At 51.8% G+C, this 21,947-nt stretch overlaps 1 protein-coding gene across 1 annotated transcript in view; it reads left to right on the top strand.

Annotated features, from left to right (window-relative positions):
• Positions 1 to 21,947, top strand: part of ADCY2 (adenylate cyclase 2) — a 304,109-nt gene that overhangs the window by 197,283 nt on the left and 84,879 nt on the right. The window contains exons 5-6 of the mRNA XM_016130145.2: positions 16,584 to 16,732; positions 20,402 to 20,513. Coding sequence (XP_015985631.2) covers positions 16,584 to 16,732; positions 20,402 to 20,513 — 261 coding nt within the window. The remainder of the gene's footprint in view (positions 1 to 16,583; positions 16,733 to 20,401; positions 20,514 to 21,947) is intronic.

The raw sequence follows: 21,947 nt of genomic DNA, 5'->3' as shown, positions 1-21,947 counted from the left end.
CAAGAGATAGATGGATTTTTTAAAAAACTTCCATTCGACATTCGATATAATTTTTTTAAAAACAGTGCAAAAAAACCCACACGTTAGAGGGTTTTTTATATAATGCATTTCTCTCTTAAACTGGTAAGGATAGGTGCATTTTTACAGCTCTTTGCGTAGAGGTACTTATTTGTTTTGTGTAAACCTAGTTAGATCCTTTTATGTAACTGTAACAAAAACTTTGACTATGTGTGATATATATAAAAAAGAGAAATGTATAGAGAAAGGAAGAAAAGACTAAAGCCAGGATAAATAAAAAAAGAACTGTTTGGTGCGTTCAGGCAAATACACCGTCTCACAAGCTGTCAGGCAGAGACGCTTACATCTCGGACTCCGAGGCTTCGCGTTTCCCTCACGAGGAAAGGCGCAGTCTCACGTGGGTCGCCTTCCGCCCTCGGGTTCTGACGTGCGCGAAATTTTTTGGCAAGGACCGTTTGATCCACTGTCAAACGATCCAGAAACACGAGTCCTAACAAGATCCCAGCGCAGGAGAACACTGTGTGCTTGGTGATTGTTCATCTGCTTCCAAACTCTGAAAGACACAACTGTTTCTCAGTGTTTGTTTACTCTGTGATTCATTAACTTCTCTTAATCCTTTTAAAACAGTAATATTATCTTCTGAAATAATAAAATAGCTTGCGTAAGCCTTGTTCAGGAGGAGAGAAGCCATTGTCTTGACGGGAATGAATCCATTCTCTACTGATAGGGGCAGAGCTATAAAATAATGGTCTTAGATGTGGAATAATTTTGTGTACTATTGCCTTCCACTAGCGAAATTTGTATTACCTTTGACTAGCCAAACTCATTCAAACTGAAGCATTTCATAGGTGTAAAGGATGTTGGAAGCCATTGCTTACTTAACCTCCCTCCCTCCCTTCACAGGAAGTAAGATGTCCTAAGAGCTGAGCAGGTAGATGTGAGACATGTCAGTTACAGATGACCCCAGGGGAGCAGGATGAGGCCCTGGGCTGGTCTGACGCCCCTAGATGGACGCCCCGCCTCTGTGCCCGTGGCCACCCATCTGTGCCATTTTCAATGACTGTTCTAATTCTCTGGAGAAAAAGGCAAGAAAAATTAAATATATAATCACCATAGATTCCTACACAAACAGCTCTAATGAAAAGTTCATAAAGATGAGATTAGATACTTTTGCTATCATATGAGTGTTTAATTATTTAAGCTGTCTGACACCATGGTGTGATCATTAATTTTATGTGTCGACTTGGCTAGACTATGATACCCAGATGTTTGGTTAAATACCAGTCTAGATTTTGCCATGAGGATATTTTTGAGAGAGTAACATTTAAATCGGCAGACTCAGAGTAAAGCAGGTTATTCTCTATAATGCGGGTGAGCTACATGCCGTCAATTGAAGGCCTTAAGAAAAAAGACAGGTTTCTGAGCAAGAGGAAATTCTACCTTCAGACTCAAGTTGCAACATCATTTCTTCCCTGTGTCTCCAGCCTGCTGGCCTGTGTTGCAGAATTAAGACTCGACGGCTCCCACATTCATTTGGTGTGAAACTCCTTAAAATAAAGATGGTAGGTAGGTAGGTAGGTAGGTAGATAAGTAGGTAGGTAGATCAGATAGATGATACAAAGATAGGTGATTGATAGGCAGATAGATAATAGATAATGGACTAATAGATGATACATAGATAGATAGATAGATAGATAGATAGATAGATAGATAGATAGATGGATAGACAGACAGATAGACAGATAGATGGATGGAAGATAAGTACTAGAAGGATGATAGGCTGATGTAGATGCAGAGATCTATAAAGTTATAGACATAGACACATATGTCCTATTGGTTCTGTTTTCTCTGGAGAAACTTTAATACATAATAAGCACATATTAGAAAATAACGATCTAGCAAACAAAAGTATTTTTTATTTGTAGAAAGAATATGACGTGGCATTATAACTGGGGATTTCATCGCTCAGAGCCTTTATTTTATTCTGCAGTTATCTGAGATCAGCTTCCGCCTGGAAGAAGCCACGTGCTTTGAAATTCCGACCCAAGGTGTGAACTGTGACGAGCGTTGTGAGGTGTTTCAAGGACTCGTTCGGTCTTTACTGATTCCGAAGCAGCCCCAAATCCACCCCCGCTTCATTAGTTTCCTAAAACATGTTGAGATCTGTCTGGTTTCTGAATCGAGCTGCGCCCCGGGACCAGGAGGCCGAGGAGGGGACGGCATGGGTCTGGTGATAGGAAATAGCGTCCCAGAGTTTTGTGAGAATCACTTGACATCGTTCGTGATACTCCTTGAAGGGCGCGTCTCTTCTCGTGCAAGAGAATTAGCGGGCGCAGACGCAGGAAGAGCCACAGGAGTAAGAGGTGTGGGCGAGTCGGGCCGCGCCGGGCGAGAGCTCGGCCGCCTCCCGGCCTCGGGAGCTTGGGTCGTGTCCATGACAACACTCCTAGCGCACGCGCGCCCTGGTTTTTAATGTATTTATTTTAACTCAGTACCTAGCACATGAGAAACACTGCACGCTGAACCTGAACCTAGGCCTCGTCCGCTGCGAGCTCGGGAGGGGTGGGGGGCGTCGCGGGGGACCGGGGAGGCTGTGGGCTTCCGGCCTGCGGCTGCAGCCGTCTCCATGGCGACAGCGTCTCCCCCATCCCCCCTTGCTCCAGCGCGCGGCGCCTCTCCAAATGTTTTCCTCTATGTTCATCCGATTTAAGAGGTTGCCGTAAACCCAAGTGGGTGGGACTAAGCTGGCGTCTCGAAATAATATGAATTTTTTCTAGCATTTAATGAGAACGTATTATGTGCGAGACACTTGATAATATTTTTCAAAAGAAAAATTGGTATATTCATTACGTAACAAAGTATCCACGAACTGAATGGTTTTCCTGAAGCCCGATACTATTATACTGTTGAACGTTACCATAGAAAACGGAAGTCTGCTTTATATACCAAGAGTGCTCCCTAACAGTATAGGGAACATATTCACGCCCTCGGGTGTTCTCAAATCAACTCCCTTTTATCCCATATCCCCTGCCCCGCATCCCATGTAACAAGTTCTCTAAGATTTGAAAAGTGGGTAGTTCTTTATGTTTTCCTGATGAAGTCAGCCCTTACGTGACTTTAATTATTTAACTTTCGGGTAAGACAGATGGATGATAAGCAAGGGAGACACTTCGCAGCTAGAAATGAAGTGATCATCAACATTTCAATCCTTTCGTTATTCATAGCCCATCCAGTCCTGCTTTCAGCCCGGTCTTGTAGCACCTCAGCTTCTGAGCCAAACGTTGGAAAACATTTGGATTCATCTGGTTGTCGATGGAACAATATTATTTCAGCATTTGTTACAAGTTAAGAAGTAGGTGAACATAGGAGAGAAAGTGGAGACATTTTAAAAATCATGTTCGTTATGTTGCACGTTTCGCTACTACTCATTCTGGAAATTTCCCAAAGGCGAAAGGCTGCAGAGCAAAACTCAGTGGAAAAGGGGCATGTTTGTGGTTTTGCTGCTTAATGATCCACTTGCAGAAGGTGATGCTCCAGTGAGTCTGAGATCTTCACGAAGCAAATGGAGGAGGATTTATGTTTAGTATTAATTACGCAACTGAGAAATGCTTCTCTCTGTCAAAAGCTGCCGTGAAAACTTGGCATTGTTCGCTGTGGACGCGGTGGAGACGTTCATGACAGCCTATGAATCAAACTAATTGTAACTCTTACTTGGATATGGAAAAAAATGGCATGTACGTTCTTCTAAATTAAGTCTTTCTCGCACAAATTACTGGTTGCCACTGTACATCAAGCAACGTGTGCTCCGAATTCTGGCTGCTGGAGTATTAGCTCTTGAGTGAGGAAATGAGATACTTTGTTTGCAGCTAAACTCAAGTTGACTTTTTTTTTTTTTCTTTTTGCTCTATCTAAAAATAAGTGTCATAGAGGTACGGCTTCACCAGCTTCCACGGCAAGGAAGGAGGCGTGGCTCGGTGCCACCCCCATTGCAGGGCGAGGCGAGCGAGGCCCAGGGGCCTGCGGAGGTGGCCTGACGTCTCGTCTCAGCGGCGGCCAGCGTGGGCTCGAATCTGGTGCATGTGCATTGATGTTGCTGCCCCGTGGTCACCCCGAATTATGACACAGGACGGCCACCTCCACGGCCACCAGCCACTGAAACCCCGGATGTGGCCGGACCCCCCACATGAGTCAGTACCATCAAGATACGAGGTGGGAGGGGTTTTGGGGGGGAGCTGGGATTTGCTCCCTGACTTGTCGCGGTCCAAGCCCGAGCTCTGGGCTGCGGCCTTCTCCTCCTCAGCTGAGAGCCCAGTGACAGCTCGGAAGGTATTATTCTCCAAGAAGATCCATCGTGTGGCTTTTATTGTCAGTCTGGGTGCTGAGGACAGGCGGATTATGGACATGCTGCCAACGGTGCCCTCTGGGGCAGGGAGGCGCCCGTTTTGTCCTTACCTCAGTTGTGGTGGCAGCTCTGAGGGGTCTGCCTTTCAGCGTGATGTGACGTCCCTCAGCGCTTCCTCTATGCTGGGAGCGACCCAGCTGCAGCCCGAGGGCCAAATCTGGGCCCTTCTGTGTCGTAGGTAGAGCCTCCCGAGCTAAGAATGCTTTTTACATTGTTAAGTCATTTCTTTGAAAAATCGAAAGAAAGATAATAGTTCATGACACGGGGAAATTATATGGAATTAAAATCAGTTCCCACAAACACAGTGTGGGCGCACAGCCGCGCTCATCCAGGGTCCCCTTGTCCGTGGCCCCTCGTCCTGGGTCCCCTTGTCCGTGGCCCCTCGTCCTGGGTCCCCTTGTCTGTGGCCCCTTGTCCATGGCCCCTCGTCCAGGGCTGCTGTCCCGCTCCGATGGTGGTACCGAGCAGCTGCGACCGAGTCGGCACAGTGCACAAGCCGGAGCTGTTTATTTCCGGCCCTGGACGGGAAGTGCTCGGTGGAGCGAGGCCATGTCACGCCCTCCCGATGTGCCACTCCAGCTCCTTGCCGCGAGGCTACGAGGCGCCAGACCCCCACGGGGCCGCGGAGGGAGCAGCTCTGGGCGAGCGGCGAGCCTCAGAAGCTGCCCGACTGCCACTCGCTCCTGCTGCATAGTTCAGGGGAGCCGGGTGACAGGGACCCAGAGGAGGCGGCAGTGTGGGGGGGCAGGCCAGTTGGAAAAGAGATAGGAGAAGGAACACTTCGGGAGCCTCGAGAACATTCGGCCACGCGAGGCGTCGGCAGCGAGGGCAGTGGGGACAAGTCTGAGCAAGGCGGGGCAGGGGACCGCGTGGGCGCCCGGGGCCTGTGTGCCAACCACCTCCCCCTCCTCTGTCCCGCGGAAGAAAGTTCTGTTCGGGGCTGGATTTCGTTCCCCCACATCCCGATGTTGAAACTCTGACCCTCGGTACCTCAGAATGTGACTGTGTTTAAAGATAGGGTCTTTGAAGAGAGATTTAAGTTAAAATGAGGTCAGGGTGGGCCCTAATCCGATGTGACTGGCATCCTGAGATGAGCTTAGGACCCAGGTGCGCACGGAGAACAGGCCACGCGGAGATGCGCGGAGAGGCCAGCCGGCCCCGAGCCCGGGGGTCGGGGGGCCCTCAGGGGGACCCGGCCCTGCGGGCACCTCCGCTGCGGGTTGCAGCCGCCGGAACCGCGGAGCAGGGAGGAGGGGGGTGCTCCGCTGTTGCTGAAGCCACCCCGCCCACAGTGTGGCCTGAAGCCCCACACCGAGGTGACATGCAGGACGGGAGGACTCATCGAGGCCGCGACCTCGCCGGCCCGTGGTGGTCCGAGGCCCCGAGGGGCGCACGGGGGAGGTCGTCCTGCAAGGTGCTCCCTGCCCCCTAGACGCACGGCTCCTCGTTTCTCCGCCTCATCCGTCCCACGCTGGGTGACGCGGGGGTGAGGGGTGCCCCCGGGTCCCAGCCCACGTGTCCCCGGCCGCCCTGACCCTCACTCTCCTCCCCGCCAGGGTCACCTGTGGTGGCGGGTCCTTCCCCCAACTTCTTTGGGATCAGGGAAGAGAACGCTTTACAGAGCCCGGTTCCCCGGGCTGTTCCCGAGAATTCCTCCTGGCTGGCCCGGCTCCGGCTCTGCGGGTATCGGTAAGAGTCCTCGGGCTCTGGCTCCTCAGCGGGGCCGCTGGGAAGCGGGGCGGAGGTGTGAGCCGCGCGCCCCACGGCGCACTCGGTCCTGGACCCACCCCTTCTCCTCTCCGCCGCGACTTTGTGGGGTTTGTGATCCAGGGCCGCCCCCTCTTTGTGTGCCGTCGCTGTCGTCCGCGAATTCTCTTCACTGCCTTCGATACACATTGGCCACTTTGCGGGGGAGCGAAGGTCGGCCCTGTAGTTTTGACATGACGCGTAAGCTCAGCCGCCTGTTCCACCTGTGCACGCACAGCCATCCGCTCACGGAACCGCAATCACCGACCGTTTCGCAAGTTCAACGACACGTAAGTGAAACGCACTATCTGTACCTGCTGCTCCCGCTCCCCAAAGCGGTTTCGACCGTAACCGGGGTAACCGACGTGAGAGACTTAGAGCGCGGTCGTGGCAAGCGGGCATCGCCGACTGTGGACCCAGCGCGGATTCGCCCGCGCCCACGAGCCCCTGAGAGCAACCTGCTCCTCTCCCTGAAAATCGTCGCACAGAGCTCGGTGCCTCGTCAGACGTCATGCTGGCATGCCCCGACTTCGCGTCTTAGAACTCAGTGTTTACGCTTGGACAGCCGTCTTGCTCGGCGTGGCGGCGGCAAGGACCCCCGGCTCCCGTTCACCGACGCGCCCCCTCGGGCCCGACTCTCGTTCCCACGCTGCCCTCGCTGCCTCCCGGCAAAAAACGCGCCCTCCGTTCACCGCGGCTGCAGTTCACGGGCCACTCGTCGCCCGTCAGCTCCTCCACACCGCGTTCCGGGCCGTGCGCCTCCCGTCCCGCCGAGCGCTGGAGCCGGCACGGTCCACCTGAGCCCTGGGCTTTGCACCTGCGAGGGAGGAGGGGGCCGCGCGGCCCTGGAATGACGGATACCGGGACTCCGACCAGAGCGGTGTGTGAGAGAACCCAGAGGCCCCGTGCTCTCCACGAGGGCGAAGGATCCTCGTCTGCCTGTGCATCGACGTCTATCGGCCCATGGATGCCTGTAGCTATAGATATACACTCACACGTGTGTTACACACATGTAGAATACATACAGGTATTTATCATATACTTTCCTCCCGTCATGCCTTCAAGCGCAGGTTTTTAAAAACTCTCCCCCAGTGTTTTTAGACGTGGTTCGTTTCTGCTGCCCCAGGAGAGGACGTCTCCCATCTGCTCCCAACACCTTACAGAGCAGAAGAGCCTGGAACCGGTAGCGGCCGCGGGAGGCGGCTCGAAGGCCTCTCAGGCTGCGAGGACGCGGGAGGCAGATGAGTCACCCACTGTGCATCCGGCCAGCGACGGAGCCGAGGCCGTCGCTGAAAAGCCCGGCTCCGTGATGAGCTGCCCGGGGGGGTCTCACCCAGAGCGCGTGAGGCGTCAGTTGCATGCCCGAGCATTCCGTCCCGCGCCCGGCAGACAAACGCTGACTGCGCGTCTGCTGCGCGTCGGCTCTGTGTTCCGTCCTGGGAACATCACGCTGAAGAGGGCGCAGCCCGGGCAGGAGGGTGACCACGGGGTGAACAGTGGTGCCACTTGGGGTGGGAGGGGCCTGCGAAACAGCTCTCAAGGACGGAGGGGTGGACGGAGCGGGGTGTGGGGAGGTCTCTGGAGAACTGGCAGGGCCCGCCTCGCAGAAGCGCGGCGCTGGGGGCGGGCGTGCGGGGTGCGGCCCGCGGTCCCCGTCCTGGGGCAGCATGCTCTCCGGGGGGCAGGTGAGCGTGGTGCCGGCCGGGGCTGCACGCGGGTCAGAGGGGCCGGGCCACCGGCTGGGCAGAGAGAAGAGAGGGAAGGGAAGTCCACGGGGGCACGGCGTGCTCCGCGGAGCGCGGGAGGCCTTGGGGCGCGTCGGCGGAGGCATTCGGAGCTGGGCTGACCTACCGAAGTCCCTTCGGTGAGGAAGCGGTCCGCCCTCAGGCGGGGCCGGAGGAGGCCGAGCAGGGTCGCAGGGGGTTGAGGGAAGGGGCAGGACAGGAACGGCTGCTCCGCTGGGCGCACGGTGACCGGCTCGGGCGGGCGCCTGGGGCAGCTGCAGGACGGTCAGCCTTTCCCCGGATTTTGGCCCGGAGGGCAGGCGGCCCCGGGAGGGAAGACGAAGGTTTCCTTCCGCAAAATGCTGTCGTCTGCGTGCGACAGGCCAGTGGGTTTTCTTCCCCTCTTGTTTCCCCGATACACACGCTCTCACTCTCGTCTTCTGTAGTGCGAGGACTCGTCGAAGGGGGCACGTGCCCCAGTGTCCCTCGGAGGTGACAAGAGCCTTGCGATGACCTCTGGGCAGTCTCACGGGCGCAGCGGTCATGGCGTACTTCCTGGGGGTGTCGTGGGGAGCTGTGCCCCTCCATCCTGCAGGGCCGGGGCCAAGAAAGTGATTAAAGTGACAGACTCCGGGGTCCAGGGGAGGAAGGGGCGGAAGTAAGGGACGGCGAGGGCCCCAGGGGAAAGTGGCCGGGTCAGGGGAGTCTGACCTTCAGAGCGGCGAGTTCCAGCCCAGGGGTTTTACCCCCGGGGAGCGCTGGCGACACCTGCCGGTGTTTGGGGTGTCGCGGCTGGGAGTGGGGGTTCTCCCGGCGTCGACCGGGTAGAAGCTACGAAGTCTAGTCAGAGTCACTGGGTAGAAGCTGCTGAACATTCCACAGTGCCCAGGACGGCGCCCTCCATGACAAAATAATACCTGGCCCCAAGTGCCAGTGGTGCCGAGGGTGAGAAGTCATGGTTTAGCGCAGCGGTCCCCAGCCTTTCCGACACCGGGGACCGCTGCTCCTGTGAGACTCGAACGCCTGAGGGTCTGAGGCGGAGCCGCGGCGGTGGTGCCGGCGCTGGGGGCCGCGGCGTATGCAGGTGGAGCTTCGCTCACCCACCCGCTGCTCGCCGCCCGCTGTGCGGCCCGGTTCCTAACCGGCCACGGACCGATACCATCGTTCTGCCTGGGGCTTGGGGAGCCCTCTTTAGAGGACGGGCGGACGAGGTCAGTGTGCACAGTGAAGTCGTGGGACACGGGGGGACGGCAGGGCTGTGGCAAGCTGTTCGGTGCACGATCCAGCGGCAGGCGTCTGCATTGTCCCAGCCGGCGCCGGCACCGGCTCACACGGGTCTGCTCTGCTCGCCCGCGAGCTCAGCCCCCGGCCTGCCGCTCCGCTTCCCCCGGACTTAAGGTTTTGACAAGTCTTAAGAACTTACGTGCTCAGGATGAAAAAGCGAGTCTGGAAACACACCAAATCAAGGTTCCCTGCCGCATTACGTGTGTGATTAAACTCGAGTCATCCTCACGTGTAACTTGTAATAAAGCCTATTACGGAAGCTCCAAGCCGTGACTTGTCGTTGTTGTTGTTGTTGTTGTTGTTGTGGGGGGGCAGTGCACACGAGGTCCTGGACAGGAAAGGAGTCAGTGTTCTTATCTAATGTTCGGTGTGATTCTCTCCAAGACATTAGTCAGTGACTCTCAGCTGGGCGGATCTTCAGGAGGAAAATCTGCAGTCTGATGACTTAGAACGCATTTTTCTAAACACAGAGATAAAGCTCGGAAAATGGTGTGTGCACAAAATAAACACAGATCAGTTGCATAACCTGTTATCGGTCCAGCAAACCGCGGCAGGACACGCCCTCTCCGCTCGAGCGTGGACCACGGCCGTCTCCTCTGAGCCCGTCTCCTCTGAGTTCCGTTTCACGAACTTCTAGCCACACGACGGCCCTCGGGCCCTTCCCTGCGATGCCGTACAGTTTGCTGCTCGTGTCTTTGACTTCTAGCTGAGGACACCCGGGGCATCGCCTGATGAGCAGAGTAAGAATTAGTGCGACTCTTTCCTCGTTCATTATTTTTTCCCTGAAACGCGGCCATCGTGCAGAAACGGTGGAGACGTGCCTCCCTGTCGAGCACAGGGCTGCCCAGGGGGACAGTTGGTGTGTGAGGGCAGGCACGGGGCCGAGAGGGGGCCGTCCGGAGGCCCGTGTCCCTTGGAGACTTTTCCCTGGAGGCTGGCGTCGGGGCGCTTGCCAGGGCCAATGAGCGGAGATCTGGACGCCCCCTCAGTGCTGGAGGGTCCTTGGGTCACTTCGCAGCTCAGCCACTCAGCTTCCCATGCAAGGCAGAGGCAAATAAATGCCCACTTCAGAGCTCGGTCCGGTGTTCGCGAGGGAAACGCCATCCGGTTTCCTCTAGAAACCGCCTCCGTTCATTCTCTTCTCGAAGAAGGCCTCCGGTATCTGCTGCCGCTTGCCCGGCGTCCCAGCCGTCAGCCGGGAGTGCCCCCGGGGGATTTTGGGGTGGACGAGTGGGAAGGGGCCACAGGCTTTCGGCAGTGTAGGCTCTGGGAGACTCACCCACGAGCAGTTTTGCTCTGGGGCTGAATCTCCAAGTTCAGCGCAGTCAGGAAAAAGGACCGCGCTCCCCAACGAGGAAGTGTAGAAGCGCCCGTTTACCGTCCTCTGTGGCCGTGGACGTAATCCGTAATTGGACTCGATTAGCCCTTCGTTGTCTAACTTCCCTTATCTGGAGAGTCATCGAATGTGAGTGACAATGCCACCCCTTCCACTTCATATTAACGATGTGGCCCCAGTCACCTCGTTGAGTTTAGAAGTCAGAACGCGTGGGAAGAGCCATCGTCACTGGCCGGGAAGACACGGCTCCATCCGGCCTTGACTCTCCTGTGGCCGCCACCTCACCTGACCCCCTCTGAGCCACATCTATACCTGTTGTTCTTTTGTTTGTCAAAAACGTTTGAATTGAAATGAAACGGCTTGTGAAATGAGAAAGCAGTATCGGCGCGTGACCACGGGACGCGCTGTTTCGTGAAAGGGAGCGGTGACCGGTGGAAATGCCCGCTGGGTTTCTGGGCAGAGCAGCCCGGTTCTCTCCAGCCGCAAAGTGAACAGGCCGACGCCCCTCCACACGCAGACGCCGGCCGTGGGTTCGCGGTGCTTTCTCCTCCGTCCTCCCCGCACCGGACAACCTCAGCGCCCGCCCCGTCGTCTTCGGCAGGGTCTCCCCACGCCCACCATCCTGCCCTTTCTGCGGACCTGGCGCCGTGCTGGGGTTTGAGCAGCTGGGTTTCTTCCTCTGCATGTCACGAACTGACTCCAAAAGAGCGACACGTAACATCTAAAAAGCGCCCCTTGTGGTTTCGTGAAGCGCTGGGAATTTACGCGGACACGGAACCCTTCGATACTCCGGGTTCGATAGATGTGTTTTTGCCACAACCAAACTGGGTCTCAAAGGCCGGCGTGGCTCGATGGAGGTTTTCTAGATAGTGACAGAGAGCGGGCAGGAACCACATTTTCCCCCCCATTTCAGTGCTGTTTCTACTGCAAAGTGCTGCTACTCTCTATCCGATGTAAATATGATGGCTGAATGTTTTTGTAGCCGTCAAAGAAAGAAGAAGCAAGCCCTTTTCAGATAATACGCGTGTCCAGTGTGTTCTGTTTGATGGACCGAAGCGAGGGTTCAGAGGATGCACCTCAGAGAAACGAACTAAACGTTCCAACGGGGACCGGCAGCAGGCGCCGTTGCCACTAGCACTGAGCTTCGGGGACGTGCCGGTGAGGGCAGTTGGCGCCGGTGGGGACGCTTGTTCTCGGAGACCCGCGGAGGTGGTCCGGGTGCAGGGGAAGATGTGAGAAGGCGTCGGCATCTCTTCGCGCTCCCGGCGGGCACTTTCCAAGTGCAGTGTTTCAGGCTTTGATCCCGCACGGACGCCTGGCCCTTTCGTGCTGCAGGACGGTGTTGGAGGATGCCATCCCCGTCCTCGGCATCACACGTGACCCCGCGGCTGCCCAGGGACCTGGCGTCTGTCCATCCTGAGAGCTCGTGTCTCGTGGGCCCTTGGAAAAACATTTCTAACAACATCCCTTCTGTGTGTTGCGTCGGTTTGGCATCCTCGCATAATTGGATTGCATTTAAAATAAGGACTAAATGGAAATAAGAATCTTGAAGGAGAAAACAGTGTTAAATTCTTATGAAAGGCGCTCGCCACTGCCAACTCCCTCTTGAAAAGTAAAGCGGCTTTAAATATTTATTACATGCACGGTGCATTCGAAGGGACAGGTAGACTATGCATTACTCGATCTTAACTCAGAATGTAAGCGGAAGTCTTCTAGGCTTAAATTGGATTTTCCTATCAACCGAAAAAATCACAGAAATAGCATAAATATCTGCTGCTCTGCCTTATGACGTTGGAAACACTGCCGAGCTCAGAATGTGCTGAACTTCGATCGAGAGTGCGCTGAAGCGCACTAATTCTGTCGCTCTTCTCCAAGGCACAATTTAAAAGAACAGGTTCTAGGGAAAAAAAATTATTGCTAATGAATAATAATTGGAGGTTTATTCATAAAGGGATGCATTGAAACGGAGCCTTCAAACCAAGGCCACGTTCTTCATGAGATGGCCTTTGAATATGCCAGAAGTAGCCGAATTCTCTGTCGTAAGACGATCTTTTCTAGCAGGAGAAAGAAGCAATATATCCATCAGTCTAATGACAACTGATTTTTCGAAAGTCTCCTTAAGGAATCTGTCCAATGTACTTGGACAGATAATGTAGCTAGTTAGGTAATATCCGGTATGTTAAGCACTTTAGTTTGTGCGTTGCTTTCAGATAATTTTGCAGGGCACACGGCTACCTTAATGAAAAGCCAAAATATTAATGGAACGATTAACCTCGTAGGATTATGAATTGAATTGAAATTTGCTACGTGTGCCATATTATTCGGCTTTGCCTTCAGAGTATAGCGTCGCATTCGGGAAGACAGACAAATTTGAAGTGTCTTGATTCACCACATTCGGGTACAGGGCTTTTATTCGAGGCTCACCCCATTGTCTAAGGCTGTGACCACCAGGGGACATGCGCAGACCCCGAAGGAAGGACTCTGTTTGTGGGTCAGAGGTCTTGTGGGCCACCAGAGGTCCCAGAATTGCATGACGGTGGCAAACTTTGGGTTCTTTTATTTGGTTGGTCATTACCAAAATCTTTATTCTGATCTGAATCCACATGGATTCGTTAACACTTTTAAAAAAGAAAACGTTAGTTTCTTCAACATGTATTTTTCAAACTACCTTAAAAAAGCCAGTCATCCATCCATGTTTTGGTCTAAAATATCATCATTTACATTTGGACATTAAATTAAGCTATGGCTAGGGAAGAGAATTTATATTTGGTTCTTCTTTTTGTTCATGAAATCTATCTTTAAAAAACGGCTGGCTCTGTGATTTGGGACTGAGCATATTCTTATCACAGAACACACGAGAAGGACAGGTGCAGCCTAGAAATGTCTACATTTGTCCCAAGCAGTCTCGAAGACAAGGCTCTAGGTATATAGTCACTTAGATGGGAAGCAATTTCAGGGAGAAGAGGGAGGGAGGGGTGGGTCAGCTGGTGGGGACGGGCTGCTGGGGGCAACAGGGGCTCAGTCCTCAGTCTGAGGACGTGTGGCACGTGCTCCGATCTGCCCGCGAGGGGTGTGGATGTAGAAGCTGGGTATTTATCCGTCGTTTGCTTCCATATTGTAAGGAAACTGTGGATTTATAAAGAAACAGGCTGCAGGGGACCTCGGAGGAAGGCAGGGGGAATACGGGTCGGTCGCTGGCAACGCTGGCTGCAGGAAGCATGACTGGAAACCAGTGTCAACACGGGACGTCTACTGGTGGCTTTAAATGCAGCAGAGTGCGCAGAGTCTGGGCGCACGCAGGTGATCATCCTGAGGTAATCAAGCAGGACTGTGTCCACCGAGCATCGTGGCCTGGTACATCTTATTTTCCCTTAGCCCTGGACTCATCCACCACCCATCGAAATGAGTGCGAAACTGGTTTTTTAATCTAATTAAGTCGATCATCATACGTCTCTACAGACACACCAGTTCCACTGGGATTGCTAAATAGCCTAGGTCCAAATCCGTAATCTGTTATAGTCTACATGCTAACGTTCCTTTTCACCATTTTAGAAGTCAACAAATTCATATTTAGTGTCTGCTTGCTTTGATTATGACGGAGACTTCATGGCACCTCAGAGCGACATGCCGCACTCTGTTCACGTCCAAGGGCACAGCCAGGCAGGCCTCCTGACGGTGGCCGATGGCCCTTTCGCTCTCTCCTCGCTAGCTCTCCCCTGTTTAGGTTTTCGACATCATTTAATATAATTCCCGATACATTTGGCGAGTAGCTGTCATTTTCTGCTTTATCTTCTGTTTACATTTTTCTCTGATTCCTCTTTATTGACTTGCTCTGGAATAATTAAGGCCCTCTTTCCTGTTTCCACCGTTAGCTTGTTAGTCATTATTCTTTCGCTCTTTCTATTTCTAATGTGGAAATTGGGTCCATTCTGGGCTTATCGCAGTCTAGTATAAATTGATATATTTTGCCACTTCCCACACAATTCTAGGACCTCAGAACATTTTAACTTGATTTCCTCCCATTTCGTCTTTTGTGTTAATGTCACTGTGCATTTCATTCCTGTTATATTTTAGACCACGCAGGACATCATGCTCATTATTTTATCCCATTGATAGCAATTTATGCTTCCCTAGATGTATATATGGACATTTAATTTAGTAAAAATGTGATTTATCCATTTCATTTCTTCGCTTAAATTGAAACGTGAAGATCTTAACAAAAAGGGAGATGATTATCGAGTAAAAAGTGTTTTCTTAATTTCTTAAGTACCAGTAAAATTCGGCACGTCAGATCAGCAGACACTCCACAGTGCCCAGCCCGCGACTGCCGGACGCCTTTCGCTCCTATTACAAGGAGGCTGATGATACGCGTCAGATCGGGTTGTTGTTTCGATTCAGCTGGTGACATGAACAGAGCTCCTGGGTGCACCTGGCACATGAACAGAGCTCCTGGGTGCACCTGGCACATGAACAGAGCTCCTGGGTGCACCTGGCACATGAACAGAGCTCCTGGGTGCACCTGGCACATGAACAGAGCTCCTGGGTGCACCTGGCACATGAACAGAGCTCCTGGGTGCACCTGGCACGTAGCAGAGACTCCCGGACGGTCGTCGTCCTTCTCTTCTCCAGAGTCCCAGCCAGGCACATGGCTTCCTCCGAACGCCAGCCTGTCCTTCCGGCCTTATGTGACCGCAAGCGCACTGTGGGTCGGCTCCCTGCGGGACCGCAAGCATGGTGTCAGGAACGCTGTCTCACTCATCTTTGCATTTGCCGTTAGTGTTTTCAAGGGGCCTGGTATTTAACGGGCCATGACGAATGTTTTCAGAATAGCTGAGCAGATGAACGAATGAATGAACAAATGATTGACAAACAGCTATGCCAGTTCATGGAGAACCGAGGACCCCCGCAGGCTCATACCCGGTCGCCTGTTGGCTTGGCACCTGTCTTTCCCTGGGGTAGGCTGGGGTGGGCTGCGCCGAGAGCCATCCCATCTTCCCAAAGATGCACTTCTGGACCGCCCTCTGCCTCCTCAGTGGAAGCTCCCAGTGGCCACCAAAGTGATGTGCGCTCCGGGCAGTGGAGGGGAGACGGGAGATGGACTCCTGGCCCTGTGAGCCCTGGAGGAAAGCCCTTTTCCCCTCTGCCCCTGGAGTCTCACCACTTTGTCCACAAAAAAAATAAAATAAAATAAAAAAGGAAAAAGAGAAAAAATGTGGAGGATGGAGAAATGTGTCATTCAACAAATGTTCGTGTGTCAGCACTGAGTACCAGTCCTCACTCCACAATACCCGAAGAACACATTGTTCTCTGCAACAGATCAGTGGTTAAAATACTCTAGGATGAATATAAATGTTCAGAGTTGCCCTTCTGTGATTCTTTTCCTCAAAAAAAAAATTGCATATTTTTCTTGAAGAGAATGGAAAAGTACTACTCTAACTGAAATAAGCACATGCCAAAGTCAGGGTAACGTCGTACGCCGCTGTGTGCTGCGTTTACTGAAATATGAGAGACGCTCGTAGCATTTCTCTGTTCCACCTGCAGTTTTTTTATAGATGACATTTACAGAAGCTAATAATCGCCACTCTCTTTCTAATAGTTTAGAATCACCGAAGGGGAGTGAATGTTCATCAGAGGAAATGAAATATTTGAAACTATTTATCTTATTTAGGAGACATAGAATATTGGTCGACTTTCTAAAGTGCAATAAAGCTTGTTCTTTATCTCTCAGGCGGACGAGCAGGCGAAAATGAGTGTTTCCCGTCTTAAACTGACCGCTGGTTTCTGGCCTTCTAATATTATTTCTGCTTCACTACTTTAAAATCAAAATGGAAAACTAATATCCTTGTGAAAATTGCTTTGCCTTCCTTACAGGCTTAGAACTCAACAAATAATATAAAAACACGCTCTGACCTCAGACGCTTTGATTTTTTAATACATACTTTTGGAATCTGTATTTGACCTTGTTGAGAACAGTCCTCAAATTTCCCCACTACGAATCGGTGACGATTCCGGGTGTACCCTGGATGTCCCCGTCGTGACTTGAAACGTCTGTCTCTTCCTCGCCCCGTTTCAGGAGCGGCTTCTGCTCTCCCTGCTGCCGGCCCACATAGCCATGGAGATGAAGGCCGAGATCATCCAGCGGCTCCAGGGCCCCAAAGCCGGCCACATGGAAAACACGAACAACTTCCACAACCTGTACGTCAAGCGACACACCAACGTCAGGTACGCTGCTCCATTCTTGAACCTCAGCGAGGCCGTTCCCCCCGGGGGCGTGTTACGTGGGAGCCCGCGTCCGATAGTGCCGTGCCTCCCTTGTCACCGGTGACCCTTTGCACGTAGCGCGCCGACCTCTCCGCCCGCCCAGGTGCTGCCTTTCGGGGCCTTCAGGTTCAGGTGACAATAGGATCTGCTGCTTTGGGGACTGAGTCATCCCTCCTGGCCCTGCTCTCCTCGGCGGACTGTCAGTCACAGAAGGGAGGGAAATGGACAGCGGGGTCCTGATTCCGGGAACTCCACGGTCTGGGTTCCTGGTGTCCTTGGAGCCCAGGACGCTCAGCATTGCAGTGAGATCGGGGGCAGGGCCAGCGAGCTCTCAGCACAGGGACGACTCCCCCTGGCGGGCTCGGTGGGCGGGCCCCAGGGGAGCAGGACTGCCTGCTGTCCACCAGGCACGAAGGGTGTCCGGGGGGAGGCCAACTAGTGGTGAGTAACGGTGCGGGGGACCGGCAGGCCCTGGGTCCGCGTGCAGTGAAGGGACTGCTGTCTGAGCCTGGCACGGTCACGTCTCCTCCCCACTGGGCCACTCCGGGGGTGACGGTCCTGGAGAACTGATGTGGCGTGGGCAGGGGATTGTGGCCGGGAGGTGCCCGTGCCTGTGTCCGGCCTCCCTCGTCACGTCCTGACGGAGTCCTCACCCCCTGCTCAATAGTTCAAGGATGACAACCACAAACACCTAAAATGGGTTTAGCGTCAGCTAGAGATGGAACCGGCCCGTCTGCCCCCAAGTGCAGACTCTTTCCAATGCATGATGCTGCCGTCTGGTCTGGGTGCTCCAGGTCGAGGATTTTGGAAGTTCATTAAGAAGAAACACATTTAATTGCAACATAAAGCCGTTGCTAAGACAAGTATCGTTTCGACACCAGATTTTAGAAAAGGTGGTCAGACATTTTCTGGGAGACATTGTCCAAGCACTCAGAGACCTGACGTAAAATACTAAATGCCTACTGAGAAGGAGATGCCAGAAAAAAGTCGTGTATTGAATCGGAACTGTAGAAGCACCATTGGATAAGCGAAGAATCGGGAGTAAAATTTAAAAAATAAGTTTTGCCATTTTGGGGGACAGATAATAATTAAGGCACATTCACACAGGTTTTTGGCGTGTTTCACCTCTATTTTTCCCTAAAGAACAAACATCCGCAGTATCTGACAAAGTTTATGATACTAGAAATGGCCCCGTCCGGCCTTAGGTGTCTGACAATACTCCGCCCGTGTCAGGAAGGGTTTTTAAGTCACTTATTGTGTATGCCAAACGTGCGTAGATAAAGGCAGCCGCATCTCGCCGGGGTCGTGGAAAAGCCGTCAGGAGCTGTGACGCATTGCGGGGACAGACGGACCTACCGCAATGAGGAGGCACCGCCGGCTTCAGACGTCCCGCGCCGTTAGTTACCAGAGATTGCACGACAGACCCCCCCAAAACGTGGCGGCTTACAGCAACAATCCGCGTCTCCTTACAGTGTCCGTGGGTCAGGATCTGGGAGCGGCTCAGCTGCTTAGTCCTTAGTTGGTCCCTTCTGCAGTATCTTGCTGGTTACACAGGTCAGCACCATCCCGTGAGGGAGGGGACAGCTCGGGGTGTGAGCAGCAGGAGGGGAGGGCCCCGGGGCCACCTCGGAAGCTGACCGTCACAGTATCTAAGGCAAAGGACTGGTGAAGCAGCTTCAGCCACCGTAATTTCCCTCGCTGAATGTCTAGAACATGTTCGCAGTGTTGAATTAAATTTAAATTCATGAAATGTATCTGGAATCCTAAAGTAACTTAACTACTTAAAACTTAGAAATGTAAAACCTTAAACAGCATGGAGAACCAATTGTATTTATTGGTTTGTTTAGTTATTATTGATTATCGATTATTTTTAAAAGTAATATGAAAAGGTGGCTTTTTCATCCTGGAACAGGACAGGTAACACAGATAGTCTAGTCGATTCCCTAGGGTTTCTGAGAATTATTAGTTCTGTAGATGGTTCCAAAAAGATCAGTTGCTAACTTTTAGTTCTGCTTTGACCATTCATTCAACGAAATGCTTATTTATCCTCTATTAATAATATTTACTACCTCTTTACTATTTGATGATGATGACGATGATGATGACGATGCTGATGCTGATGATGACAATAATAATAAGGAAGAGGAGGAGAGGACAGGGAGGAAGAGAAGACTCTGTGGACCAGCGGCTTCCCGAATCTCCATGGTCTTCCTCTGACTCCTTCCCACTAGTGCCGAGACATTTGCGAACCCATCCCGTGCTTGAAAACAAAGGCACTTCCCTCAACCCGATGCCACCGTCCGACCCTGAAACGACCTTCCTCCCTTTTGGAGCCCAGATATCCCGGAGGCGGTTCCACGCTCTCTGACTCATCTTCCTCGTTGTCTGTCTGTCCTCAAGTCACCGTTCTCTTAGCCGTAACCTCCCCCGCGTCACAGAACTCAATCTCGCTAAATTCACCGCCGCCTGTCTCGTCCCCAAATCTGTGCGTGACCGACTTCTGCATCCTCGTCTCCGCGGTCGCTGAGGTGTGCCTGGCCTGTCAACCCTGACCTCGTGCTCACCCCCCCCGCCCCTCGGTCTTCTATCACGTTCTTCCTCCAGGCCCCCGAGTTTTCTCTTCCCTAAGTCTCGCCTCTCCTGTAGATTAGTGCGTCGAGGGCTGTCTCCTTGCTCCTCCCCGCTCTCTCCAGCTCTCTCCCAGGATTTAATCACCGTCCCCATGGCTCCGAGACACAGAACTCAGCCGGCTCCCCATTCTCGCCTACCTAATGGGCATCTTCCTCTGGGGCGTTCCGCAGACACCGCCAGACCCGGCACCGCCGGGCTCGAACTGGTCGCCGTCCCTCAGAAGTGGGTTTAGGTTGGCCTCGCTAGCAGGGGCTTCCCAGGAAGGGAAGCTGCGCTGTCGCTTCCTGAAAGTCGCTCCCCTGGACCCCTCCTCCTCATCTGATCAGTCCTGGCCACCCACCGCACCATTCTCCCTCACTGCCCTCTGCTACTGTAATCCGACACTGTTTGGGGGCCTCGTTTGTTTGTTTAGTCCATCGCCCCAAGCAAACTCTGAGCTTTGGGAAGATGTACCTTGTCTGCCTTATCCTGGCAGGTAGGAAGGAATTCAGAACGTTTTTTTTTTTTTTAAGTAGTCTGCTACTAAAGAGGTTATTATTCCAACTTTTTCTTGAATCAATAAAAACAGGATTTGGCTTTCATTATTTTGCTTCTTCTACTTCAGGAAGTCTTATACTACAAACTCACGCTCTTCTTCAAATAGAAGTGTTGATTACAACGGCGTAATGGGCTGTGAAGATGATGCTTACGTAAATTAGAGAGGGAGAGGGTGTCTGACCCCGATAGGGAAGGTGACCAGCGAAAATGGGCTGGAATAGAAAAAGCTCATCATGTGACTTTCTCTTCTCCCACTTTAATGAAAATTCAGCATCAAAAAAATGTGGATTGGAAAGTTTAGCCGAGAGTTTTGTGTATTCCCTATCCAGGGAAATCACATTTTTATTATAAAATATAAATATAAAACATAAAAAATTATATTGTATTAATGGAAAAAAACTATCATTACTTTTTAATGAATATAAATTTGCAAATACTGCCCCTCTTTGTTCATTCCCACAGTATCCTGTACGCCGACATTGTGGGGTTCACTCGGCTGGCCAGTGACTGCTCCCCAGGAGAGCTGGTCCACATGCTGAATGAACTCTTTGGGAAATTCGATCAAATTGCGAAGGTGAGTATTAGTGATTCCCTTTAATTCTGAAGATATATAAGATTCTGACTTACTTTTTCTCTGTCCCCTTATCAACTTTTTACCTCTCCATAAAACACATCTTGCAGGAATGGTGTTTGTCAGCTTGCTGGATAGTTTCGCTATCATCCCCAATAAGTCTCGATCTTAAATCAGGGATGAGAAATGCCATAGCATGTAATTAGCATGTTTTCGTCTGTTTTTAAAACTTCTTTTTGCATGTAATTTAGCATGCATTAATAAGTACATTTAAGGTGAGGGATTTGATTTATACATGTTTCTGCTGTTCTGAGGTCCTTTTTTTTAGGCATTTCAATGTCGAGAAGTTGAGAACATGGTTTCTTCTCTCTGGTTGTAACTATCCTATATTCATATCCTTCGGCAGCATCCTGGAAGAACCTCTCAGTGGGATGCATACCTTCTCCTTAGGCTCTTCATTTATTATTGTCTGGTGTTTAGCCCTTGACCCTTGTGCCACTTGAGCAGAAATTAAGTTCAGTATTTGCCATTCATATGCTCATTTATGGGAAGCCTCACAGAGAGGAAATGACAGGTGATCTAAAAGCACATTAACCTTTCTCATTTATTGGAACGGTTAGGGTTTCTAGTGGGAATATTGAAAAAAACAAAACAAAACATTTTTCTTCCTCGCTAGTTCTTGACTTCTCATAAAACATTTCCAGTCAGCTTAATTCTTGCTTTGAGTCATTCCCAACAAAAAACACTTATTATTATGCTCATTAAAGTGTGTTATTTATATATGGAAAGGTTGGTCCCAAACTCACTCCACTGAAAGATTCATCTCACTTTTAAACAATACAGAACATTCCAGCTGAGCCTCTCAGGAATAAATCTGGGTCACGATGTTTTCCGAGGCACTCTTGGGCTAAGTTCCTCCCAAAGTGACTGACCCTGACAGCTCTCACTGGGCATCTGGGAAATCAGTAATGAGTATAGGTCTCCTTCCTTCCCTTACCAAACCAAAGGAGAAGGTTGCATTTTCTGGGTGCTCAATTTTAGAAAAGAATAGTTGAAACATAATGTCTTGAAAATTTAAATTAAAAACAGGTCATTTTTGTTGGACCGCCTGGTCACGTTAGGAAGAAACAGCCCATTCCTGGCAGGTAACAACACAGTTCCAGGGTTTACATGGCGCTCTCCTGTGGGCGAGTCTCGGTGTCCAAATTTCCTCCTTCTATAAGGACGCCGGCCATATTGGATTAGGGGCCCGCCCGGATCCCGCTGACCTCATCTTACCTAATTGCACCTGCACCAACCCTATTGTCAGATAAGGTCACAGTCACAGGTACCAGGGGTCAGACTTCAGCATACCAATTTGGGGAGGGCACAGTTCATTACCCATGACAGAGCTACAGAGCTACTCAGTGTGACTCCTGCTCTTCTCTGATCGTTGTC

The sequence above is a fragment of the Rousettus aegyptiacus genome, unplaced genomic scaffold, assembly GCF_014176215.1.
Source record: "Rousettus aegyptiacus isolate mRouAeg1 unplaced genomic scaffold, mRouAeg1.p scaffold_m13_p_8, whole genome shotgun sequence".
Lineage (NCBI taxonomy): Eukaryota > Metazoa > Chordata > Mammalia > Chiroptera > Pteropodidae > Rousettus > Rousettus aegyptiacus.
The sequence above is the reverse complement of the archived record's forward strand: the minus strand, read 5'-3'. Positions and strand labels throughout refer to the sequence as shown.